Below are 27,846 nucleotides of genomic sequence, written 5' to 3' on the forward strand. Positions count from 1 at the left end.
TTTAGCTTCTCAAAATACTTTTAATATACAAGTTGCATGTTCCATACCAAGCACTCACATTTCCATGTGTCCTTCCTAGATGAGAATTACAAACTACAAAAATTTGCAAAACAATGAGTTTCCAATGCTCAGTTGAGGCAACACAGAGCTATTTTGTTACCCCCCAAATCCATCTGTTTCAACACATCTGTGACTATGTAACCCTATGAAGGTTAACAGTCCTCACAATGTTGACCAGGTACTCCAGTTCAGGATACTGTTCATTAGTCAATGCCAACCTGGAGCCGTCCAGTTGTTTTGGACTTGCAACTCCCACCGACCCCAAGCAGCACAGTCACACTGGTGGAGCTGATGGGAGCTGTAGTCCAAAACATGTGGAAGACACAAGAGTTGGTAAAGGCTGCTGTAAGTTAATCATATTTTTAAAAATACATTTAAGAGAACATACCAAAATGAACATATATTTCCTTTTCTATACAACTTTACAGAGGTATATGCAAAAGGGGCTATATATACTAACTGAAAACCATTCCAAGTTCTGCTACAAACATGCTCTGAATGTTGCAAAATTTTAAACCGAGCAATTCTTTTCTCAACTATTGCAATATATTAGTGCAAAGGTTTAGGACAGCATGTTTTATGTATCTTTAGAATGCTGATGAACACAAACATTTTATACCGTGAGATACAGACACACATAGACATGGCATATCTGAAGAGCCAATGCTGTAACCAACCACTGGTTTTAGTGGCCATCTCTCAGTTTTTGGAGTGTGAATAAACAGACTGGAGAAGATAGAGCAACCTGATTCGTGTCATCAGGCTGCTTGCCTTCCAGTGGAATAATCTTAACATACAATTTGACACTATTTGCTTGAGCTGGAGGTAGGAATTCTTTTATGAGATACAGCCGAGGGGCTTACCTTTCTTCACTGGCTTAATTATATGCAAAAAAAATCCACCTCCAAATCAGGTTCTCATTGGTTTGGATACATGTATCTGTTTATTAATCCAAGATACATATGAGCTTTGTGCCAATACATTCCATCTGCGTGCTACCCTTTCCTCCATTCTATGTGTGCTGTGACCAAAAATTCCCTGTTAATTAACCATGTGCTTCCCATTCTCTGATGGGGTGAAAGACAGGTTGCTTGCCTGGAACTGTGGTTCTTTGAATGGTCATCTGTGCAGTTACACATACGGGTTCTGCCAATTCCACAGAGCAACATTCAGAACATTTTAGAGTTAGGTTTTGCTGGGAAGCCTATTCCCAACCCTCAATATGCAAAAAGGGACATGGTTCCCACTTTTCTGCTCAGTTCGACAGAATAACCAAAGTGGCTACACTGTATAGGGAAGCACCAGAGCAAGAGCAGGCCAACAACAGCACCTGCAGCAAGGAAGAAGACTGCAGAGGGCAACTCAAAGAAAAACAGTACAGGTAAACAATCTCTGTGGTTTCTGTGTAGTCCCACGCACAAGAGAATACCAAACTGACTTACCTGGGTAGCATGCTTTCCAATACTGACACAAGCACACATAGGACTCAGTTCAGGACAGGTTATAGTAAAATCCTACATGGATGTAAGCCTCAGATTTAGTGGGATTTACTCCCAGAATTACAGCCTTAGTCAGTTAGGTTCAGTGGAAATCAGTACGCTTTCATCACCAACATTTCACATTGATCAGCTTTCTTTGGATTGAGGCCATGGCAATTCACAAATTAAAGACTAAATTATCACATCATACTCAAAATATTCCAGTATCCCTGGATAGATATTAAGTCCATATATACAAGAGGAGGATCAGGATTACAATGTCCCACCCATGCTCCCACCTGATCTTTGCACATTGCACACAAAGGCCAATGTACAGAGCTGATCTTTGTGACCCTGGCACCTTTATTTTGAGGTGTGCAGATCACATGGATTGTCTTATATGCACTGAGTCTAGGAATGTGGGTTGCTATGCAAACATTCAACATGCAATTGTCAGGAAGAGATAGGACAGGTATCCCAAAGGGGCTAGGTCCCACCAGTGTAATCCCAGTTCCTCCTCATGGATCCAGATTTAATATTTGCACAGGACTAGTGAATACATTTAAATATCCACATCTAAAATGACTTTGGGAATTACAAAAAAAGTTTGCTTCTTTTACTTGTTTAGTTTCCTGAAAAACAGATCAATCAAATTTGATGCATGCAAAACAAAAAACAAAAACACAGAACGAATCTCCCTCTTGAAACATCATACTCTTCAAAAAATATACAAAGCATAGGACAATCTAGAAAGGTAATAGTACAGTATAAGATTTTTGTTGTACATCCTAAAGATTTTACTGTATTATTAACAGGTATAGTTTTTCATTACAACTTATAATGGAGCTGTAGTAACACATACTATTTCTCTTCCAGTATTAAATACTTCAAGGAAGAGTGATTCAAATATACTTTAATTTCAAGAACTAAAGAACACTAAAGAAGGGTATATTGCAGGTTCAGGGCTCTTTACAAAATGACATAGTATCAGATCCCTAAAAGATCAAAGTTGTGGGTTTGTACTTTAATGAAGCAGTTCACAGAATTAGGGTTTCACAACAGTGGAGACAGGAACTCAAGATAACCATTTGCTATCAGTGCACCAAAACACTTTTTTCAGGCCCAGTGTGGAACAACTAAAACAGTTAATGAGGCTACAATATACTAAAGGGAATGTCAGGACTTTCCTAAGTGGGACACAACCATGTGGCTGTTACCATCTGCCATGTTCTTTAACCCACAACAGCGTATCGCACGCTTAGCAAAATAGTAGCTGCAGATGAGCATCAAGATCAATCTTGGGCAATTACAGAAAAGAGGCATACAGCAAAATGGACATGTTTGTTCTGTAAGTATGAATGTTTGGAATCGCCAAATAACCATTTTTCTAAATGTGAAATTAGGTTTAATAACATGGGCAAAACGGTAAATGCAAAGTATTACTACTTGAGTTATCATAATTTTCAGAAGGGCAGCTATGTTGGTCTGTTGCAGTAAAAAACAATGAAGAGTGTTGTGATACCTTAACTTACTAATTATTGTGTATGTTTTTGTGGACCACAGTCCATAGTCAATTCATTATGTGTAAAAGTGTAACCCTTAATTGGCACACACATTGAAGATTACATTTTACACACCCTATGGTCTGTGACATAGTAGCAATTTCTTAACCAATTAACAAATATGTTCATATTTAAGGTGCTTTTGATTTATCGTAATTTCATCGTAATGTGGAATAATATGGACCAAGACACATGGCAGAAGTATTCTTGGCATACATCATGTACTTTGGATGCTAATTACCTTTTAATGTGTGTCAGCTTTCTATTTCTGTGACTAAAAGTCAGGTTTTCACACTGCCATTGAGGTCACCAAATATGCCCAATCCCAAAAATGCCACCAAGCTCAGGTTTAACTGATTCACATCAATCCTGGTATTAGGGGAAACTAATTTAGCAAGTGAAAAAAATTTCTGTCATCAAAATTAACTGCAGTTTGTTGACATAGCAGACAAAAGGCAATTCCGTATGCATCCATGCTTTATAGCCTGAAGTTTTTAATTTCTTAAAGGAAGAACACAGCAAACTATAATACATTCCTCTTCCATTTTACTTAAGCAACAATTGAAAGTATTTTACCCCAAAGACAAGTTTTCCCATGTATCCAGGGGGAACTTTTGAAACTTACATAGTCTAATAGCTTGCATGGTGTTTAACCTTAAAATAACTGAAGTGATTGCCCAGTATAGATGTACTGCGAATAAATGACGAACAAAATATAATCCCTTACACTCAAAACTTCATTACATTGGATGTGCATTTGTTCTTTGCTTGTTTTTAATGGTGGTGTTATGCATGTGTGCTGTGTATGTATTCCCATGTGCCCTTCATTTCTCAAGTAGATGACAAGCTGATGGTCCTACCCCAAATCTGAGGGGAGACCCAGTCTTAAATCTTTTATGAATCATTGTAGACCTAGGTTTCTCTGACAGATCACTGAATCTGAATCCCTTGCTACAGCCCCTTCTTCTCTACTCTTTGCTGCACTTTTCAACATCTCCTAGAAAAATGGAAGCAGAAACAGCAGTTGCAGCACAAGCTATAGAAAAAGGACAGCTTCCCCTTCGTTATTTTCATTTCTTCAGGCAGAAGAAAAGTTAAGACATACGGTGCACGTTTTAAACTTACACATCCAAGCTACTGAGGATGCACTCTACACAACGTCCAGAACAAATGCTGGGTCCCAACAAACTATCATTAACAGGACAAAATGGCTACTGGAGAGTTAGAAAACTGGGAATCCTACTTATAAATACAGTTGCACTCTGACTTCCTATCTAGAAGAATGTTTTCCCCTTTAGACAAAGCATGCAGAAATCAATTTTCTACAAGAGACATAATACAGTAACACAGGATACAAAATGCATGCTACAGGGAAGCCTGAATCAAAAATAAAATGGAGGTTACCCAGAAGCATATAAAGATTACCATTTCTGAAAGAACTGCTTCTGCAGTTCTTTGTTCCAAAGACCAAAGGGATTTATGGTTTGTTTGTTTTTCCTTAATGGCAACAGCAGTATAGCATTTTGGGCAAACTGATACCTTCATTTCAAATTGCAGAATATCCTTCCTCCTTCCACATCTCTATTATACACTAGCTGTCTCCTTATTGTAGTCCTGTAATGTTAACATACTATTATTTATTAACATGAACGTAACAGCAATTCTCTGAGACATGAGTAGGCAGATTTCTACTGGTTAAAATAAATTTAATTTATTTTCAGCCCAACCAGTTTCTTTGTAGTGAGTCATCTAAATTAAAATGTAAATGCAATACAATGTTTCCTTCTGATAACACAGAAGCAGGATACATAAACTCTGAAATATTAAAACACAGCACACCATATTACACATAAAACTTGTTTTTCCATTTCAAGTTTATTAAAACTTTAGCAGTACAAATGATCCAGGCTGTGGATTATCAAAAGACCAAACAGAAGTCCACATTAAAAAAAAAAAAATGTTCCCCAACATGTCTCTAGAACCTGGAGGCAGAATGGAAACATCAAGTTCATCAAATTATCCATGTCTGTCTTCATCAGTCCCAGCACTCGATTCATGATCAGATTTTTTATCTTTACCACGGGCACGATCTCGCTCCTGATTCTTAGATTTTTGGTTGACCTCTTTTTCTTTTGAGCACCGGGACCTGTCTTTTTCCTTTTCCTTACTCCTGCGTGAAGATGATCTTTTTGATTCCCTGTCCTTGCTGCTTCGTCTTTTCTTTGAATCAGGACTCCTATCCTGATCTCTACTGGACTTTTTGCTCTTATTGGTCTCTGAGCTACTACTGTCACGGCTTTTAGAACGCCTTCTTTTTTCAGCATCATCTTTTTTGTGAGAACTTCTGTGCTCTTGATTCCTATGCCGATCCTTACTTCGACTATTCTCCCTCTCAGAGCTCTGCGACTCCTTCCTCCTTTTGTTTTCTTTGCCTTTAGATCTTTCTGGCGTGCCTTTTCTGTCTCTACTTCTTGATCTTCCCCTTCTTTTTACTTCTCTATCTTTGTGTTTTGAATAATCTTTACTTCTGCTGCGGTCTCGTTCTTTACTTCGGGACCTGGCTCTTTTCCCTCTGTCTCCACTTTTGCTTCGCTCTCTGGTCTTACTATTTGAGCTGTGTTTGCTTTTAGATGGTTCACGTTCTCTGCTCTTTGACTTTGTATGCTTTTCCGTATCTTTACTTTTAGTATGATTCTGACCATTAGTTTTAGACCCTCCCCTTTTATTTTTCTCTTTACTTCTGCTCCTTTCTCTTCCTCTAAAATCATTGGATTTCTCTTTGTCTTTCTCTTTCTCATAGTCCCTCTCTTTGCTTCCTGATCTCACTTTCTTTTCTTCATGTTTGCTGTGTTTTGAGTCCCTCTCCTTACTTTTTGACACCTCTTTGCTTTTGCTCTGACTTTTGGATCGAGCCCTTTTTTTGGCTTTGCTTTTGTTATGCTTGTCTTTGTCCTCCTTCTCAGAATTCCTCCTTGTCTCTCTGTCTTTACTACTAGATTTGTGGTCTTTTGATTTCTTTTCTTTTCCTTCCCTCCTATTTGGGCTCTCAGAAATTTGCCTGTGGTCAGATGCTTTCCTTTCTTTTCCTCTTCCTGGGCTTTTTTGATTTGCAGCATCCTTCTTGTTCTCATTAACTTCACCCCTGGGGAAAACATACCATATATATATATATTTCTGCATTTTGTTATGAAAAGGTGAGAACTAGAAAAGTCAAAAGAGGAAATGCCGTATCAGTGACTGAAGCTGAATCTGCATTACAATCACAATTATTCTTTACAGTTGTTGCACATATCTCTGCTGGCTACAAACTGAAGGAAATTCAAGGTGATAAAGTAACTTATTGTAATTTGTGCATGTTCAAGTCATGCACGTCTGCTGACATGCGTACCGTTTTCAGCAACAAAAGGGGGTGGGGCAGAATGGGCGGGCTTATGCATGCCCCACTCACATGCCTTGGAACACAACCCCTGAATAAATAGGGAGTTGCTTGTACTTAGTATATGCTCTATTGTATACACACTGAAACTGGAAAAGATGTATGTAAGAGTCAAAAAGTAATGCAAATTCTAAGACTACTTCTTACTTATCTCCCTTTATCCATCTTTCTCCGCTTGATATTCTCATTCTTTGAGCTCTTTGCATTTCTTGTCTCCAGTGTGGTGGAGTCTCACTGCGCCTAAAACGATCTCGTGACCTGGATCTTGAAGGTGTTCGGTAGCGCTTTGAAAACAGAAAAAGTTAGATAAAAAATGTGTACCAGTATACTAAAAACACATTACTTTACCAAAAGGAAAAGAAAAGTTTAAGTATTTAAAAGCAAAACAGTCACTCTGAGGATTGCATAATTTTGGCTACATCAGGCTCCTATCATTCAATCCCAACAATAAGAGTTATGAGATTTTAAATGTTCTTAAAGACAGGCCAGGAGCAAATTTAGGCCTGTGCTTATAAGAATAGCTTATGCTATTCAGTGGAACAGATCTGCTGGTACCCACATAGGTGCAAATAACCTCAGAAAATGAATACTGCATAGAGAGGAGCAAAGGAATGCAAGAGTAATTCTTTCAGATAAAAAAAAGCAGAGAAACCCTTAAGTAATATATCTAAGTCAAAACTGACAAAAGACACTGTGCTCTATGTGTCTAAGACCTGCTCGTCTCAAAATGCTGTTGAGCTGGAGGGCAGCTTACTGGAATTCAAAACAAAAGCTTGCAAAAACTCGCTCTTTCATTAAATAACTAGTAGCAGCATTCAGGGTTGGTGGAATCTAGTGTTTGTGGGAGACATAGTGATAGATACCCTACACAGCTCTGCCATTCATCCCCAAAATCCTTCTCTCCAAAACTTCTTCAGTGTATCCATAAAAAAGGAACAATTACTATTAAATGCTGTTATGGAACAAGATCACTGTATTACAGGGTAAAAGCTGTCAAAATGCACAGAATAAATCACAAGAAAGGACATACCCGTGGTCCTCTTCCTTTAATTTTTCGTCCAGATCTAGTCACTAACAGCCTTCTCTGATATGTTGATTGACAGTTTGATGGGTTACTAGAAAGAAGGAAGAAGACTTCACTGTAGTTCTGGGATGGTTCTAAAGATGCTTCTAGTGCATGCTCTAGTTATCTCCCGTTTGGACTACTGCAATGCACTCTATGTGGAGTTACCTTTGAAGGTGACTCGGAAACTGCAATTATTCTAGAATGTGGCAGCTAGACTGGTGACTGGGAGTGGCTGCCAAGACCATGTAACACCAGTCCTGAAAGATCTTCATTGGCTCCCAGTACGTTTCCGAGCCCAATTCAAAGTGTTGGTGCTGACCTTTAAAGCCCTAAACGGCCTCACTCCTGTATACCTGAAGGAGCGTCTCCACCCCAATCATCCAGCCCGTACACTGAGGTCCAGCGCCGAGGGCCTTCTGGCGGTTCCCTCACTGCGAGAAGTGAGGTTACAGGGGACCAGGCAGAGGGCCTTCTTGGTAGTGGTGCCTGCCCTGTGGAACGCCCTCCCAGCAGATATCAAGGCAATAAACAATGACAACTGAAGGCAGCCCTGTTTAGAAAAGTTTTTAAAGTCTGATGCTGTATTGTTTTTAATATTTGGTTGGAAGCCGCCCAGAATGGTTGGGGAAACCCAGCTAGATGGGTGAGGTATAAATAATATATTATTATTATTATCATCATCATCATCATCATCATTATTCATTTCTTCTATTATTATGTATTTCCGAAGCTCTATCAAACTGAACGTTTCCACAAACAGTCTGCTAAATATTCACTTCATGGCAAAAGATTCAAAGGCACAACTGTGAGGATTAAGAAGACAGTGGGTAAAAGCCAACTGTGATCATCTACCAATTGAAGAGACACGGTGTACCAGATTACTCTTCCTGCACCACCAAAATTTGCTTTAGAGGGTTGGGGGTGGAGAGAGGTACAGGAAGTCTGCTTGCATGATATAGGACAACCTTACCAAAAATTGATTTCAAAACACCTCCATCCTAAGGAAATCTCACTGAAATCATTGGCAGTAGGCCTGGGAAGATTACTGTCTTTTTTTCTTGCAAAATCATTAATAGATCCTATTGCAGTTAAGCATGTGTAAAAGTGCCAGCATGTAGTAAATAACCGAAGTCAACATCAAGGTAATTCACATGGACCACAGCTTGGGGTGTCTCATAAGTCTGCAGTTATGATCAAGTACAACTTTACCTCTCCCTTTCCTTCTCTCTGCTCTTGGTCTCTTTTTCCTTTTCATCCACTTTAGGAGGACTTTTTCTCATAAGGAATCTGTTTTCTGGTACAGGAGGAATCTCTTCAGGACGGACTGTGGAAAGTGGCTGTGATTCAGGATTTTCTGTTTCACTTTCACTGGCTGAGCTTCATTGATAAGAGAACAAAAGTTATATGCATCTGTTTTAAATGTTACATATGTTTCTTTTGCAATTCGCATATGCCAAAACAGGAACTTCAAATGCACTGTTTTTAAGAAACTATTGTTGAAGATGAAACAAAGGTATTTAATATTTTCATATGTGTTCTGCCAAAATAAAATGAAGTTGAGACTTCAAAGGCAAAAATCTTTTTGCACCGGGTTTATATTCAAAATATATCCCTTCTTTAAGCTAAATCCCTTCCACAAATACCTGTAGTAAAACAAAGAAAAGGAAATGTCACTGTCATGAGGCTGACTCTGTGGCAGCACCTCACCCATCTAGCTATGCCTGCATGGTTGAACCTAAGCTACTAACTACAGCAAGGGTAGGGAACCTCTGGCCTGCAGGCCAAGCCTGGCCCCCCAGGAGGTTGGCCCATAAAGCTAGCTTCCCCAAACTATGTCCACCTATCCATCAGCTGACATGAATAGGTTCTGTCAGGTGATGGGTGGGATTCAATCCTGCTGGGATCTGCTTTGCAAACATGTTCTCTGTGCTCCCAGAGCATACCCCTGCAGCCAGCAAGGCTGTACTCTCTCTTCACCAGTTGTTCCCTACCACCCCTTTTGTAAACAGTCCTGCCCTGCTTTAAATCTCCAAAAATCGGAGGTATAAATAGCAGTGTGGGGTTGTTTGCAAAAGGGCTTTCAAACAGCCTCATGCTGCTCTCTGAATCAGGGCTTCATAGCACAACACCATCTGTACTGAAAGCAGGCAAAAGGCTTGTTTTCTTGTATTTTTAATATTTTATTGGAAGCCACCCAGAGTGGCTGGGGAAACCCAGCCAGATGGGCGGGGTATAAATAATAAATTATTATTATTAAAAACATGGTGCAGAGATAAGAATCTGGCATGCCAGATACCCCAACACCAAAGGGAAAAAAACTGCTTACAGAGGGAAAAGATTATTGTTGCCTGGAAATGCTTAATTCTGTAGCAATGATAAAGCTAAGGGAACATGGATATTAGTGCCTGGATTAGAGAGCACATGAAACTGTAGGCAAGATAGGCTCTGAGCTTTCTAAATAAAGGAAGTGCTGGATATAAGTGTTTTTGACAGGACTATATAAACAATAAAAAGTTAAGTACTTCACAAAAGTAAACGAACAAAATAAAACATCCTGGTTGCCTGTTGTTTGTGATCCAATGTTGTGTCAACAAACATAGTATGGGGTGAGCTAATGTTGGGCAGATTCGTTCCACTGTAAAAAAAAAAATTCAAAAACCCATTAAAACTAAATATTTCAGATTTCATTCTAAACTCCACCTATACGGATATGCAAGAATTTTTATTTTGGTGGAGAGCATGTTGGAGATTAACAAAGAACTATTTTATTTTTGTAAGACATGAAAATGACATGGAAGAATGCACTACTGATTCTTCTGAGCCATTTTCATCTAACTGTAGCACGGGAAGGTAGGTGTTGTTGTTTTTTCAAGTCTCAAAAATAAATCTCTCCCCGCAGCCTGCCTGCATGTACCTCTTCTTGCTCTTCTTTTTCTTCTTCTTCTCTTTCTTATGTTTCTTGGAACTTTTTTTGTGCTTCTTTTTCTTTTTCTTTGTTTTTTCCCCAGAAGCACTTTCAGAATCAGATGATGAATCAGAAGAAGATTTTGAATCGCTTGAACTTTCAGAATCGCTGGATGAGGATGATGACTTGCGTCTTTTCTTCTCTTCTTTCTTGGCTTTAAAATAAAATAATAGACAAGCAGTTACCAAACAAAACCTTCAAAAGCTTAGGAGAACAGGTATGTTTTCACTGTGGGTTAGAATTCCATTTCTGTTGTGGCCACCCGCACATCCAGCAGGAGGGAATGCCGCAGCTGGGGTGCCATTATAAAGAAGGGACTATCCCATGTTGTTACAGAATGAGCTACACTGGCAGGTGGCACAGTGAGAAGACTCTCCCCAACTTTATTCAGGCAACGTTTTTTGGTCTTTGTTCTTGGTCTTCCCTGGGGTCACCAAGCAAGAGGCCCACTAAAGCATGGAAGCTGGGTTAGGAACAGGAGCTCACTCAGCTCACAATGAAACAATTATCACAGCAGAAAAAGAGGGAGGTATCTGAATGCTTGGAGGAACTCCTCTAATTCTGCTGAGTAAACAAACCAGCCAAATAAGGGCTAAGCATACTCAGGAGCCATGGCTGGAAAAGCAGGGGAAAGAGAATAGAAGTGGCTGGCTATACAGTGGTGCCTCGCAAGACGAAAAGAATCCGTTCCGTGAGTCTCTTCGTCTAGCGGTTTTTTCGTCTTGCGAAGCAAGCCCATTAGCGGATTAGCGCTATTAGCAGTTTAGCGGCTATTAGCGGCTATTAAAGGCTTAAGGGATTAGCGGATTAGCTGCTAAAAGGCTATTAGCAGCTTAGTGCCTTAGATAAAGGGGGTAGGGAGCGGGAAAAAACCCCCAGGAATCGCAAGACATTTTCGTCTTGTGAAGCAAGCCCATAGCAAATTCGTCCTGCGAAGCACCTCCAAAACGGAAAACCCTTTCGTCTAGCGGGTTTTCCGTCTTGCGAGGCATTCGTCTTGCGGGGCACCACTGTATTGAAAGAAGCAGGCTGAAAGCTTCAAAATGTCGTCTATCAGCCTGAAAGTGTCAGAAGTGACTTGCTAAGAGTGGGAAAGAAGCACAGTAGGGGAAGGAGGAAGATAGAGGAATTGGAGCAAGAGACAACTGAGGAAGAACACATATATAAGGAAGGCACAAATAACCGTCCCGCTGTTTGGATAGGTGATTTCAAGGCTCATATTTCCTGATACACATAAAGAGAGTTGGCCATAGAAAACCAAACTTCTAATCTGTAATGGAGCTGGGCAAGAGAACAAGTGGTGAAAAGCCAATGATGGAGAAGTGAGAGCCAAGTAAGAGGCATGGAGGAAGGAAGAAGACAAGGAAGATCTCCTAAGAAAACCCTCTAACTCTCAAGAGGAAATCAGAGCTATAATCCCCTGGGAAGGCATTTTTTTCCTTCATGGGGAGACAAATTTTGTTGCAGGCCCCATTTGCTCCCTCCAACAGCAAAATAGGTGCCTATTGGTTTTGAAGCAAACCAGAGCCGCACAGAGATGTTAGTGGCTTCTACATACAGAAGGGGCTCTGTAGGTGTTCAGAAATATATAATTAGCAAATTGAAATAAAAAGCAAAGAAAAAAGCTCCCAACATGTTCAGTGATCTCCAGGAGCCGCAGAATTCAAAATGCTTGGAAACGGAGGGTGTGTGTGTTTTGCCTCCTTTAGTTTTTAACAACCTAAGCATTGTGAAAGAGGGCATAACTTCTTATATGCAGCTCTGATGAAGAACACACATCTTTGGGCATGGAGGCCAACTACAACATTTTGCTTCAAGCTCCACTTGTTATTTATTTAATATACTCTTTGTTACTCCTACTTCAAGGACAACAATTTACAGAACCGAGATTCCCAGTTACCAATCTTCTGAGTTAGATCTGACACACCTCTTACAAAACTAGAAAAGATACAATCTTTAAAAACATTTTAATAAAAGAGACAACCTTTAAAAACATTTCACTCTTACCTTTGGATTTTTGGATTAGTTCGCCACAACTTAGTATTCGTACTTCAGCATAAGGTTTACTAGATGCATCTGTTTTCTGGTTTTCTATTTCTCTTACAACATCTTGACCCGAGATTACTTGTCCAAACACAACATGAAGCCTAAATGATTAAAGCTTAATTTTAAAAGCTGACTAGTATCTATGTCACACTGAAATTTTTAAGTAGCTATCCAATTAACTTTTCCAAATGCAAGTAAGATACAAGGGCACTTACCCATCAAGATGAGGGGTAGGTTTGGTTGTTCTTTTGATTACATCAAGGGAAAGAATGACAAAATATAGTATTAGTATTACGGAGATAAACTTGTTGTATTAAGCCATAAATGAGAAGATATAAGCAGATTCAGGAGGCATTAAACTGTAGTTCAAATATCAATGCATTACGAAGTTGCAAACTTTAATAAGGATCTTAAATTTGAAGAATTGTTACAAATGTATGTGGGTTACAGTATTCAATCCCCCTCACCTCATGTTTCAGCCAATTCTCACTACAGTGGTACCTTGGTTTACAAACAGCTTAGTATATGACCATTTTGGATTACGACCAATTACAACCTGGAAATGAGTGCTCCGGGTTGCGTTGTTGGTTTTTGGGGGGTATACAACGGGCCCTGGCTGCAGGAGGCCTTTGTACATGCCACCTGCGCTGCCCGGATCGGGCCTCCTGTCTCCCTAAGTGGCACCACGCTGTGGGGCTAGGCCTCGTCACCGGCACTGCTGAGATCGGGCCTCCCTAAGTAGTGCCACGCTGCGGGGCTAGGCCTCGCCACCGCTGCCTGGATTGGGCCTCCACCTTTTTTCCTTCCATATCTTCTCTTTAGCCGTTCATCTGAGCCCCCCCCCCCCCGATCGTAATTTAAGCCTTTTTCCCTCCTGCGTTTTCCCTTTTGCCGTTCATCTGAGCCCCCCCCCGATCATAATTTAAGCCTTTTCCCTCCTGCTTCTGTCCTTGCGCCTCTCATCTGAGTCCCCCCCCAATCGTAATTAAGTCCTTTTTCTTCCCGCATCTGTCCTTTTGCCGTTTATCTGAGTTCCCCCATCATAATTAAGCCTTTTCCCCACCCCCTTCTGCCCTTGCACCACTCATCTGAGCCCCCCCACCGTAATTAAAGCCTTCCGTTTCTGATTGCAGTGTTCTGAGGTGATATTTGGTGCTTTTGTTTTTGCTATTTTTTGTTTTTGTTTGTGTGGCTTTTTCATTTCTGTGTCTGTGGATTGTTTTTTGTTTATGATTGAGTGAGTGAGTACGGAAAGCCCCCCATCCAAACAATGACTATCATCAGTGCAGATAAGAAAAAAAAAAAATTTCATTTTTATCATCTACAATACTGTTTTATTTATTTCCTAGTACAGTACATTGATTATTGCTTTCATTTTATGGATCAATAGTCTCGATAGATAGTAAAATTCCTGCGAAATTTCTGTTTTAGGGGTTGCTTTTCATCGTCTGGAACGGATCAATCCATTTTCCATTACTTTCTATGGGAAAGCACGCCTTGGTTTAAGTCCGCTTTGGTTTAAGACCAGACTTCCGGAATGGATTAAGGTTGTAAACCAAGGTACCACTGTACCAGAGATGGGAACACTGAGGTTTTATTACAAACGAGGAGTATATAAATGTTGTGAAATAAAAAACAAAACAAAAATATGTCCAGATGTTCCTGCATAAAAATGTGCCCCCACCAAAAAAAAATATGTCAGGAAAATATCTAACTAGAACCCTTTTGTCTATCATCTAGTTTTCTTTTTGAAGGGAATATTTTGCAAGAAGAAACATCCAGTGATGTGAGCCCTCACTTCTAGTCAGAAGTGATAGTTTACACACAAGTTCATCACCTTGCTGAAAATTTAGCCTCCTCCCACAAAAAAAAAACCAAAAAACAAAAACAAACCGAGAGGACATGCTGCCAACCTTCAGAAGTATGATCCTCCTGGTGTGTTGTTGAAATTATACCCCTAATACATAAATTTTATTTATGATCAAGCAAATGAATGTTTTGAGTATACATTTATTTCAGAAAAGGTAACTTAGTTTATAAGAACTATACTAATAAGTCAACATTTATAACTAGTCCTCTAAAAGCAAGTAACTGACCAAGTAACTGCCTAAGGTGGCACAGAAAAAGGGTTGACAAGGCAAAAAGGAAAAACAGGGAACCGCAGGCAGGCAGAGGAGGGCAGAGAAAGATAACATTTCTGAAGGTACAGTCCCCAATATGTTACCCTACCTACAACTCCATTTAACTGAATCTGGTAAACCCAAGGTTGACTCTGTATTGAAGTTTATTGAAGAAAAAAAAATTTAATATTTTCATTGCAAAGACTTGTCTCTTTCTGCTGTCTGAGCAATTCTGTGCAGAAACTATTTCACTCCTGAAATGAGGAGAGTGTAGGGCTCAAGTCTGCACCCTTCCTTCCTCCATACTAAGGGCATACACTGATGAGTAAACCAGGGATATGCTACCTACTATCCACACACAGAGGCTGAGAATAGAACATACAAATCACAAGCCTGTTTCTTATTTAACCACATACAGCACCTTGGTGTTAAGAGTAGCATCTGAAATGGCCCTTTATTACTCTTCAGTAAGGCTTGGTGTAACTAAAACATAGCTTGCTCTGACAGATTTAAAAATATCATACTAAACGAACACTACCACTTACAGCCTACTTATATTCTGCAATGGCCACTGGCTACATACAGAAGTCTTGACTATAAACTCATGTTCAGCTTTTCATCAAGAAAACACACGGCAGAGTACATTCCGCCTGCCGATAGTCTACCATCCAGGCAATGATTACGCCCATACCTCTTAGCTTCAATATTGGTAAAGAACCAGGTGTTTCCATATGTTAGGAGATAGTGATAACTACTCCCAAGTTAATCCTGATTCTAAACACAGCAGGGCTAAATAGTCAAACTTATCCCATATAATCTTTTATTTGCTACCTCCAATAAACATTTAAGAGCAAGTTAAGTTTGATATCTTTTAAAAGTAGTCATGCTTTCTAAATGGAAAAGGAGTTAGCTGTTTCACCTGTTCCAAGCTCTAAAATGTAAACTGTAAGGACTACCATCCCAATGCTGAAGAAACACAGTGGAGCTGCATGATACTTACATAAAAAACTGTGAACCATTTGTATCTTTCCCTCTGTTGGCCATTGAAAGGAGAAATTCTTTGTTGTGCTTTACAGCAAAGCTTTCATCTAGAGAAAGCGTTCCAATTACTTCAAAATTCCAAGTATGACCTTGCATTGGCATTTCTTTAGAATTTCAAATTAGGATTGTCAAACTGCACAAATGTATCATTGTAGTGCCAAACAGCATTCAAATAGATAAAAATAAAGACAGAGGTATACAGTATAATTCTCAGTCTAATGCACAAAAATGTAAATACTATTTACATATAGACTCAACTATATGTCAAGTCAAGACCATTATATAAGATATAAATGTATAAGTGAAACTGTCTCTTGATATTCAGTACAGATGCTTAGTAAGACCAGTGCATTTTAAATTCATTCCAATTAGCACAAGCAAACCTGTGTGTTTTTGTGCAAAGGAGCTCACTGCATGTCATTTATAAAAGTGTAAAAAGTGACAGAAATAATGTGGGGAAAGAAAGCTTGTAATAAACAGACAAAAACAAACTTAAAAACACCTATGTACAAGGTGGGCAATTTTGAAATTTAAAACTAAACGTAACAGAAATTCTGTTTATTTGTGCAAATGCAGTCTTGTGCAATAGACTTGCTTATAACAGCTCTGAACCATAATAGCTTGATCGTCATGATAACTTGAAATAAAAGTATTTTAATTGTCATCAATCAATTCAAGTTTTCTAAATCATAAACTGAACTGGTTGGCCAGTAAGCATCAACAAACAGCTACCTTGCAAAGGCAAAGTGTAAGACCCCATTCACTAGCCTGCTTGGGCCAACTGCTACTTAGCATTAATCTCTCAGCCAGACTGTCCAGTCATCTTAAAGATCAGTCTGATGACTGGGATGAAGTTCTATTTTCTCTCTTAGGATAATGAAGTGTAAGTAAGATTGAATGGAGGGTTGTTTTGGTTAGTCACCATCAATGAGATGGTGAAGGGTGGGTAAAGGGGAAGAGAAGTTAGATGAATTTGAGATACAGAGTTATCAAGCTTCTTAATAAGAGAACTACCACCTCAATAGAAAAAAAGAGGAGATCCATTTGGGTAGAAGAGGAGATGTAAGACAGGGAATTGTAATAATAATTATAATTCCTGAAAATTTTACAACAGCACTCTGAATCCCTAGGATAGGGCACTCTATGACCTGTAATAAATAAATTTGCCAGCAGTTTTGTGGCCAAAAAATGCAGTTTGCCTAATATACATATTCTTAAACCAATGACTGTGACTGGGAGTTGCAGGCTAACCTGATAAAAGACTATGCTTACCTTCAAAAAAGCCACCATAAATTGATTCTCCTCCTCTCCCATTTCCTTGTATTAAAAGAAAAATGTTATTACAAATGAGAATGGGACAATGGGATCTTACCATTAGGGATTCTTTACTGATGAGTGATTGGAGCCAGTCAAAGAGGGTTACAGCATATCCTATTAGCTGAGACAGGAAAACTCTATTGCATATATGCATGCTATCTCCTCCCATTTCAAGAGTGCCTTGAGTTTCCTTTAAATTTCATAACAACAACATCAACTACCTGACCTACAAGAACCATCAGGTTCCAGGGTGGGTTATAACCATGTAAAATTCAGAATTAAGAACAGTTGAAACAGATTCATCGCAGGGTATAGGGTAGGTCTGTGACTGGCTCCAGAGCCCATCAGAAAAATAACAAATGTGTATCATATAAATTCAAGGTTAAAGCTATCACAGAAAAAAATCTTACTAAAGGGAACCTAAATTTTGATGGAGCTACACAAATCTTAAGATAGACTTTCATGAAGCAGAATGAGGCTATTCCACATTTTCTTTAAATTTCTGTTAGTAAATCTAGTTGTTTTTAAGAAAATGAATGGGCATTATTACTTTAGTCATGTTCATTATAAAAGCACTTGGCTTCAAGAAATTACGAAAATGCATTCTTGAAACACATTTCCATTTAATAGTCCTGTCCGATGCCTCATGTGCATCTCACTGAGAGCCACAGCATATCTTAAAACCATATTTATTCGTGAATGTGGCCCTCTTGTGGCTTCTTCCTCCCCACACCCAACCTCTGTAGGACATCCACATAAATCAAACAAGTCATGCTAAGTATTGCTGTGTCATCTGAATACAGACTGTGGTTTGTCTAAAAGACACAAACTACAGCCTGACAAAACATTGGGGGGGGGGGCATGTAAGAGGCCATGTGCCAGCAAGGGGAGATGGGACACATTTACCATTAAATCATGGCTGAAGACAAGCTAAGTGACATGCAAACCAGAGCATTCTATCCTGACAGAGAAGCTGCAATATCAAGTGCTTTATTCAGGAGGAAGAGAGCATGACCATTCAAATAATAACTTCATACACATTTGTATACTCGGCAAATACTATTTGATATCATTTAGCCAATGTCATACCTTCACTGAAGTCACCTCCTTGGATCATAAAATCTTTTACAACTCTGTGAAACAAACAACTCTTGTAATGTAATGGCTTCTGAGTTGATTTTCCTGTACCTTTTTCACCTGCAGGGGGGGAGGAAAGTTAACCCATTAGCTTTTAATGGAGAACCCCTCAGGTACAACAGAAATCAGCTGGAAATCAGATCTTGATCTATCTGACTTGGACATTCTACTTGTTGAAGCCTATAAAAGGAAAAAAAAGTTGCAATACAGTACCAACAGAAAGGAACCCCCTTATTTACTACATTTAACTCAAATCATAAGGACACTGAAAATAAATACTGTGGGTTGCATCCAAAGTAGCACTATGTCATGGTCCTGTCAGCATAAGGATGTCTGCTTTTGCAACAGGACTTCCACCTGCTTCTCACAAGCTTAAATGACTGTGCAATGTGGGGAATTGTGGTAGGTACTTTTTTGCATCCTTGCATAAACCACACCTGGCAAAATCCCCTCTTCTACACAATTGATGAAGCTATAGGAGCCCTGTCCATTTCTATATCGGGTGGTACCAGTGGTACGTTGAGTATGATCCACTTGTGTGTCCAATGCAGCAGTTCAAACCCCCAAAGGCAGAAAACATTCTTCAATTCCGACTTCACCATCCTCATCAATGTACTGTGTCAAGCTGTGTTACTTTACACTCAAGTTCATGGATGGCAAGAGTCAATAAATCATCAAGTGAAGAGTGACACATATAACCCCTGCCCTTCTTTAGGCTTGGAAGAAGGCAGCAATTCTCCCTATCCTGGCACTAAGCTTGAGAAGCAGTTCAGTGCATGATTAAGGAAGAGCCAAGTCGGTAGCGCTCATAAATTTGGGCTGGCTATGAAAGCCAGCCAAAATTTGTAGAACTATGATGGATTAATTAATTCTGCATATATGAATTTATACCAAAATATAGAAAATCGTGTATGAAAATGTATCTTCATTTTCAGTACACAAAGAAATGAACATCAAAGTCATTCATTTCATATTTTATTACCAGGATTTTCTTGGAATACCATTTGGAGGAACCAGGAACAATTCAAATTATTCAAGTGAGGAAATATACAAACCTGTACAAAGGCAGCGAAAGTTCTCACATGTCTTTGGGCAAACATCTGAAAACAGCTCAAAGACAACTCTGCCAGCTAAAAGAAAAAGAATGAATGAATGAATAAATGAATTAATACGTCATCAATAAAGTAATGTCATCATGCTTAAGACGCACTTGTTTCAACTGGACATAGCTGTGTGTTATAGGGTTTAGGCCAGAAGCATCTCTCTTACCAGGTGTGTTGTTGATGGCTATGTCAAAAAAGCAACGAGGTCTCTGGCTTTTCACTCCCATGGCTTCAAATTTTGAAGACTGTTAACAAAGAAGCGAGTTCTATTAAATTTGAAGACTTTTAAAATGAAAAGTTCAAATATGAAACTCTAACGAACAATAAAAAATAGGGAAGAAAGTAGTCCCCCCCCCTTTCCATGTAGAGATAAAGCTATGCAAACAATGACAGTGATGAACACAAGTATATGGACTGTGATTGCTCTCAAGGACTTTGGAATGGTAGGCTACTGAGTATGGCAGACATGACAACATAGGGCAAGCTGAAACCAAGTGGCTCTCAACTCCAAAGTTCATACCATGTTGGGGATAAATTACAAGTAGAAGGATGATGGAAAAGAGTAGGGATGGGGCAGCAAATAAACACTTGGTGCCTCCTTGTCTCCTCCAAGTCATTCTTAGCTACTTATTCCAGAAATGTATCCCTCACCACCCAGCCAGCACCAATGCGATCAGAAACATTACATGGCAGATATTCTAGTAGATGGAGACAAGATGAGAGAGAGTACCCATACGTTTCTAGCAATTTGATTTTCCGTTAAAACTTTCCAATAACCTGAACTGACTGGGATCTGAGTTACTATGTTTGTATGTTTATTTAGTAAACAAAATACTAGTAAACCATCTTAAGTTTTACATGCTGTATAACTATCCCAATGTTTTCCGTTTTACGGGAAATATTTTGTTGAGGGGGGGGAATTCAATAAAGCATGTTAAAGTGCTTTATTATATGTATCAACATCTGAAAAATTGCAATATTGAAAATGCCCAATTTTCAATAAAGGCTGTCCTTTATCATACTACCGTATTTTTCGCTCTATAAGACGCACCAGACCACAAGACGCACCTAGTTTTTGGAGGAGAAAAAAAATATTCTGAATCTCAGAAGCTAGAGCAGCAAGAGGGATCCCTGCGCAGTGAAAGCAGCAATCCCTCTTGCTGTTCTGGCTTCTGGGAGAGCTGCGCAGCCTGCATTCGCTCCATAAGACGCACACACATTTCCCCTTACTTTTTAGGAGGGAAAAAGTGAGTCTTATAGAACAAAAAATACCGTAATTACTGTTATGAAACAATGCACTTTCATAAATAGGGGATAGTTTTTATATGAATATAACATCTGACACTTCTACCCCACATCATTATCAGTAAAACCCGAGTCTACACCCAATGTGAACAGCTGCACCTTCAAAGCACTGGAGCAACTACGAAGTTTTAACTATAATTATTAAACTAGTGATAGATGCTAATAAATGCATTGGCCAGGCCAGCCTCATAGCCCGTGATCTCCCCTAATTTGGTCTTCCCTCCTTTCTCTTGCCTGCATTCATAGCTCTCAAGAGTTGATACAATTATGCAAAGCAAAGGAGGTGCAGGAGGAAGAAGGCATTAGGATCTATGATTCAGAATCCAGCCACAAAGACTGAGACCCTGCCAAACTTCCTAGCTTGCCTATGCTATTTGGAAGGGTCCATCCCTGCAGAGGTCGGTCCAGCATAGGCTTCATACTGCAGACTCACAGTAATGTTCAGAAAGTTATTTACTACTTAAGTATAATGCAAAAGGGAAACTGATAATGGAACATAAAACAATATAACATATTATGATGATGTCAGCCATCTTATTAAAAAGTATTAAGCATGAAGACCTTACTTAAATTAAGGTCTATAAAACTATGGGCTGGTTCAGATGTCAATGGTTCTAGTCCTACAAATTATACGTTTTTCTGGAACAGGAACAAGCAACAGGCTTGAGTGCTCCTTTCCCCTCATTTAACTGGTGTTAGAGAGCACATCCTGATTTGCAAACCCAGTTTCTCAGGACACTTAAATATGAAAAGACCAAAGATTACCTGCCCAGTATAGGTGTCATGCCCCTCCTTTAACTGTTTTTATGTCACAAAATGGCATGACAAGCTCTATTTGGCATGGTATTATTTGCCAAAATATCTGAGGGCAGAAGAACACAGAAGCTAAGGAATTTCCAGCGTGGACAGGTAACTTGATATTGGCTGAACATTGATGCTTATATGTCCTTTGGAAAATGCAAAACAGGAAAATTTAGGTTTTTAAAAGCAGATTACAGGAATTCAAAATACAAACTAGCTACAGACCACAAACACAAATTTACCCTTCCTACATTTTATTTTTTCATTAGTCCGTTCATCAATGCACACTTCCTGAGATTTTTACTCTTTAAAGTTATAATGCAAGGAAACCAGAAATTAGGAGAAAATTTGGTCTTGACACCTTGTCAGAAGCATCTAAGAGTATACCAGCCACTTTCCACTACTAAAATGCACGACAGAGATGGTCCAGAGGGTGGCAACACAAGCATGGGCCTTTTCTGCAGTGGCTCCCCATTTCTGGAATGCTCTCCCCAGGAACATTCAGCTGACACCTTCATTATACACCTATAGGCACCAGGCAAAAACATTCCTCTTTAACCAGGCCTTTGGCTGATTGATCTCCAATGCCCTTTTAAATGTGTTGTCGAAGGGGGGATTATTGTTTTGTTTCTGTTCTTATTTTTATTATGTATTTTGTGTTTCTTATATTGTAATTTTATGTTGTGAACTGCCGAGAACTATGCTTATACAAATTTAATACACAAGACAAATAATACAAGGGTTGCCAGAATAAGGAATGTGGCAGTCTCTTAAGAATTACAGTGGTACCTTGGGTTACAGATGCTTCAGGTTACAGATGCTTCAGGTTACAGACTCTGCTAACCCAGAAATAGTGCTTCGGGTTAAGAACTTTGCTTCAGGTTAAGTACAGAAATCATGCAGCAGCGGCGGGAGGCCCCATTAGCTAAAATGGTGCTTCAGGTTAAGAACAGTTTCAGATTAAGAAGAGACCTCCAGAACGAATTAAGTTCTTAATCCGAGGTACCACTGTATATTACTGCCAGAGTGCAGTGGTTCATGCCATCTACATGCCTTGTTCCTCTTTCTCTCACTTCCTAGGCCTGATCACATGGCAGTTACACAATGCCAACTTTGCAGGCTCTCCACTTTATTTCAGAATTACAAACCACTTTTTCTGCTTTGGTGTGTATACAACTAGCATTAGAAAAATCACCACTTACACTGCCTTACTAAGCCCTAGTAGCACAGTACCCTCCAAGTTCCTCCAAGACATAGGGAAAACTGTGACCATTCTTTAACAATAATTTCTAGACAATTACAGTTAACTACATCTCTTGCAGATAATAAACATCAAACCCTTAAGATACAAGCATTCTCTGAAAACACTACTCAAGTGTTGTTGCTTTTTAAAGGATTCATGTTCAAATTTAGATTTCTCTAAAACCCTTGAACCTAGGAGCGCTCTCCATGAAATACACAAATATTGTATTAAGGAAATCCAAGGTCTAGAATAAATTTTGCAACTGAAATTTTCAGACAATTTACTTGATATACACAACTGAATCCAACTGCCATATTGAAATTTCTATTTTGTAAATTGTAGACAAGGGACAGTATAAGGTAATGAGGGGAGGACAGAGAAGTGTGTAGAACACTCATCTTTCTTGCTCTCTGATTACCAAAGGATTGATTAGAGTCAAATGATTAGATACATTTTCAAAATTTATCCCTTAGCCAGGAGTGCTAGGAAGTTTGCTCCTTTGAAACTGAAAGCCATGGACTGATTTTCATACAGTGAGTTATTGTTTTATGAGACTATTATAGGGAAGATGTTATGACTTTGCTATTAGGGATTGTTGTCTCAATGTTTCATGGTAGATAAGGAAACAAATACGAACTAATGCCCCTTGGTAGTTGATTGTTCACTGTGGGAAACCAAACGCACCAATCTCATAATAGCTGTAATTTATTATTCATGTTTACATATTCATGTTTGAATAAATGGATCCAACATGCTGAGAAGTCAAATTCTGTAAGGGATTCCAGATGTTCTCAATGTTCTTCACAATAAAGAAAAGCAGTCATGACTATGAGTTCCCCATACAGAAATACTAACCTAAGCATTGCTAGCAACTTTGCAAAGAGTGACAGATGGAAGGAACTTAGACGAAAGGCTAAGAACCATTTGAAAGCACAAGGCAGATGTTCCTTCAACAAACTGTTTTGTCTTTCGAACTAACACTCCATCTCTGAGAGGCCTGTAGGATGATCAGCAGCAAGGAGTTGCAGCATGTGGCACTCCTACCTTTCCCAAGAGGTGAAATGCAAAACTGTATCAAGGCAGAGCTGTGTAGGTAGAACAATCCAAGCCCCTCTGTGCTGAGTGGTGGTGGTGGGGAGGTTTGGACTGGGCAAAGGTGCCCCTCTGTCAGCCTCCTGCTGGTCACCAGAGGTATAGAGCTCCCCCTTTGTCCACCAAATGTGCAGTGCCACTGACAGCAGGTGGAAAGCCAGGAAACAGCAACTAGAGGAAAGTCCCACACTGAGACCAATCACTGCACCAGCTCTAATCTGCTTGTCCAACCCACCTTGTGCCCTGGTCATTGTAGTTGTTGGGCTGTACATTTAGCACAGAGCTTTCCAAAGTGTGTGTCACAACATGTTAGCGTGTTGGCTGCAGTGTGTCACGTGAACGAACCCTGTGCTCCTCCTGGGGCTGGAAAGGGGTTTGTTTAACCTCTGGTTTGCTAGTAAAATTGAATTACTGTCACAAAATGATGCATGTCTAAAAAGTGTGTCACCAACATGGATAGCTCTGATTTAGCAGTAGCCTCACCACTCCATAAATCCTGTTGGGCTGGGGAGAGGAGTTTGGATTATAAGTCGCACCATCTCACAGCATGGATTTCAGTTGTGCCACACCTGCCAATAAGCTTATAGAAAAGAGTATGGGGAGAGGAAAGGATTCATTCAAAATCTACATCACAGAAGGGTCTGATCTGTTTAGCAGTCAAATAGACTACTGTGTTTACAGAAGTGTGGCCTGCACTCTATGAGGAAGTTTTCTTTTCTAAGGGTTAACTTTTAAGTTCCCTGCACATCAGAACTGTATGCATCAGCATCAAGATTTACTGTAGCCACCAATATTAAACAGAGGAAAATAGATATCCCTGCTGTGAGTTTAGGCAGCAAACCTATGCACATATGCATTGGAGTAAATCCTACTGAACTCAGTAGGACTTCCTTCCAAGTAAATATGCATAGGACTGGTTAGGTTGTTAGGTTGCTAAATGTGTATCCAGTGCAATCAGTAGGATTCTTTCCCTAGCAAACATGGCTTGGATAGGTAAGTTTGTAAACAATGGATTCCCCACAGGTCAGTCACCATTTTGTGTGTGTGTGTTTGTGTGTGTAAATAATCAATGTAATACAATAAACAAATAGCTCCTCAAACACAAGAGCAGGAAATCACTGATAAGTTACAGTATAATTGTTTAAAAACAAAAATATAATGATAACCAAATCTCTTTTTGTACCTCCGAGTTGGAGGTATAGGATATAAACTCCCAACATGCTGCATTTTTTTCTTGATTTTCTGCATTTTTAAAGACTCAAATTTTGTGTTATTTACCCCGCTATGGCCAAGTTCCATAAGTTCTTTTATCATTAGGTTAACTGGAGATTTTTTAGTCTTCTACTATTGAGCTATGGCGATCTCAGCGGCTAGCCATCATTTTTCAATATTTAAGAAGTGCTCTGTTGGATCAGACTGAGAGTCCATCTAGATTTTAACAGTGGTCAGCTAGATGCCTCTGGAAAGCCAAGAAATATGGCATAAAAAGGGAGAAGAGTATCTTTAGCACATAATATTCAAAGCTATACAAGCAGACATGTGGTTTTCCTAGAAAATTTTGAATTGGACAATGTTCCTAGAAATTTCCTGAAAAGTTTTCCATTGCCATAAATTGAGAGAAACTTAATTTAACATGGTTAGCTGACAATTAAACAAAATTGTAAAAGTGTGTCATGATAACTTTACATGTGATATAAATATCTGAAAGGTTTTTCTAATAGCTAAAAATAGTTGAACTGAAATATTTACTGGGAGGATAAATAACATGCATTTAGTGAGGCTTATATTTTCTATTCAAACAAAAGCACAGCTTCACTTGAAAATTATTTCAATTACCGTAAAATACTTCCAAATATTTTAAGGCATGACACTGACACATAATCGCAGTCCCTTAGTTCCTTAAAAATGAAGTCCAAATACACCTTTTCTCATTGGAATATGCTCTGGCCCTTGATGGTTTTAATGGCTCTTTTTTTATCTGTTCCAGTGCTATTGCATCCTTTTTGAGACAGGGCAATCAGAACTTCATATGGTATGCCAGTTATGGCTGGAATATGCACTATGGCAGGGGTTGGCAAGGTTTACCTTGCCTGGGCCGGTTCACTCCAGCGGAGATCCCTTCGTGGGCCGGATCGCCTGCGCACCTGCATTTTCCGGCGTCTGTGCAGACGTGATTTTCAGCACTGTGGAAGCGAGTCCCCGTGCCACGCTGGTTTAGTGCAGCATGCCAGGACTCGCCGAGTGGGCATCTCGGTTCATGGGCAGCTCATGGCAGGTTAAATGACCCCCGTGGGCCTTAGGTTTCCAACCCCTGCACTATGGCAACAGAATTTTATTTTTTAGTCCCTTTCCTAACAATGTCCAACAGCCTACCTTTTTTCACTGCTTCCTCTGTTACAGTGAGCTGTCCACCACTACCGCAAACCTCTTATAGCAGTCAGTTACAACCAATTAAGATCCCATCCATCAACTTTTATCTCAGGTAAGGCCTTTTCTTTCTTTCTTTTGCCTTGGTGTGCATGATTTTACACTTACATTGAAACTCATTTGCCATTTTGCTGCCCCTTCACCACATATGGAGAGTCTACTGTGGCCTTCACCATCCTGAATAATTTGGGAGTCACCTGCAAACTTGGCTGTGATCATTTTGAATGACTTGAAATGCATCAGTCCCAACACACTTCTTCCTTCCATTGATAAAGGAACTTGGTGAGAAAGCAAACCTTACAGATGTTTCTGGAAAGGCCCATTCCCCTTACATTTCAGAATGCAGTTTCAGAAAGCAAAGCACATTAATCTGCTCCTTTATTTTACCATTGCATACATGTCACACTGCACATAACTTCTTTCCAAACAGAGAGGAGCAAAGTGATCCAGTTCTCGAATAAAAGACCCCTACATTGTCAAATAGCCTGTGGTGTTTTTTCTGTTTTTATTTTTAAACTTTGTGCTTTCTACTGGAGCCTGTCTGCTATCAACCTGCATACAGCATTTTGGGGCGGGGAGGAATCAGTACAGGTACAACAATATTACGTAGCTTTTTATCACACTTCGGAGTGTGCAAAATGTTTCCTTTGGGCCATGAGCTTACTCCCCTATCCCTCCCCGCTCCTGTGCACGTTTATCCCGCGACTTCTTGCCCCTAGCTAAGGTATTATTTTTAAAGCCAACTGCCAGGCCACCTTCCTTTCCGCCGCCCCCCTTTAATTACAGGGACGTGAGCGCCCGCTTTCATTCATAACTATTTGCAACGGTTCTCGAAACCGCCTCCCGCGCGGCCTCCCAAGTTTGCCCACCCGAACCCGTTCCGCGTCTCCCGGAGATTGAATCGCGGGAAGACCCTCCACATTCAAGGCCTCGCGCTTCTCCCTCAAGTCATTCCCCGCCGAGAAACTACCTCTCGTCTTCCCCCCGCCTTCCCCAACGGCCCACCCGGGGACTTGTTGAGGGGGCGACACTCGGGCCGGCCGAGCCCTCTGCGGAGTCGGCCGTGAGGGAGCCCGCCCGGCCGCCCGCCCCTCGCGAGGCAGATTCAAATGGAGAGAGAGAGGACCGAGCCCTCTCGCCTCCCGCGCCATTGCTCCCCTTTTCCCCCTCACCACGAGGCCCTTAAATATTCGCCGGCGGCGACGCCGCGGCCCCTCAGGCGGAGGAGAGCCTGGCTCAAGCCACTCACCCGCCCGCCCGCCGCCGCGCTTGCCCGCTCGGCAAGGAGTCTCCTTTCGTCGCCTCCGCGCTCTTCACCACCTCGCCGCCGCCATGTTAGGATCTGGTGCAGCACGGACTGCGTCAGTGGAGGAGGGGAGGGAAGCGGGGAAGCCTTGGAGCGGCGAGGGCGGGACGGGGCGCGAGCGAGCGAGGATGTCTGCCGAGGAGAGCGGGCTGAAGGGGAGCCCTCGGGCGCCGGGGCCCTCTCTCGACCTCTCCAGAAAGGGGGGGGGGGGGACACGAAGATGGGAGGAAGATCAGATCTGTCCGACTCGCCGCCCCTTTTGGCGCGCACGCCCAAATCCCCTCCACCCTCCAGGCCGGAGCTCCAGCGCCTGCTCCTCTTCTCTGGGGATATAGAGAAGG

At 40.4% G+C, this 27,846-nt stretch overlaps 1 protein-coding gene across 3 annotated transcripts; it reads right to left on the reverse strand.

Moving 5' to 3' along the window:
• Nucleotides 1-27,776, reverse strand: PPIG (peptidylprolyl isomerase G). Of its 3 annotated transcripts, none has more exons than XM_083408466.1 (13): nucleotides 27,449-27,776; nucleotides 19,498-19,576; nucleotides 19,284-19,358; nucleotides 18,181-18,288; nucleotides 17,047-17,091; nucleotides 15,734-15,821; nucleotides 12,829-12,858; nucleotides 12,575-12,714; nucleotides 10,517-10,721; nucleotides 8,812-8,979; nucleotides 7,567-7,651; nucleotides 6,684-6,820; nucleotides 1-6,242 (listed from the first exon to the last, which is right to left on the reverse strand). In XM_083408466.1, exons 2-13 carry the CDS (start codon nucleotides 19,556-19,558, stop codon nucleotides 5,117-5,119), a joined length of 2,268 nt encoding a protein of 755 aa, XP_083264592.1. In that variant the 5' UTR covers nucleotides 19,559-19,576; nucleotides 27,449-27,776; the 3' UTR covers nucleotides 1-5,116. The 3 variants fall into 3 exon arrangements, with proteins under 3 accessions (XP_083264592.1, XP_083264593.1, XP_083264594.1); XM_083408467.1 differs by lacking the exon at nucleotides 27,449-27,776 and adding an exon at nucleotides 23,536-23,696; XM_083408468.1 differs by lacking the exon at nucleotides 27,449-27,776 and adding an exon at nucleotides 21,402-21,578.
• Nucleotides 27,777-27,846: the final 70 nt, after the last annotated feature.

This window comes from Podarcis tiliguerta (genome assembly GCF_965153285.1).
Source record: "Podarcis tiliguerta genome assembly, chromosome: 1".
Lineage (NCBI taxonomy): Eukaryota > Metazoa > Chordata > Lepidosauria > Squamata > Lacertidae > Podarcis > Podarcis tiliguerta.

Coding starts and splice junctions, on each gene's coding strand:
- PPIG (XM_083408466.1), bottom strand. CDS start 19,558: ATGGGAGTGAAAAGCCAGAGACCTCGTTGCTTTTTTGACATAGCCATC. Junction 12,715..12,828: donor CCTACCCCTCATCTTGATGG/GTAAGTGCCCTT, acceptor TTAATCATTTAG/GCTTCATGTTGTGTTTGGAC. Junction 8,980..10,516: donor AAAAAGAAGAGCAAGAAGAG/GTACATGCAGGC, acceptor TTATCAATGAAG/CTCAGCCAGTGAAAGTGAAA.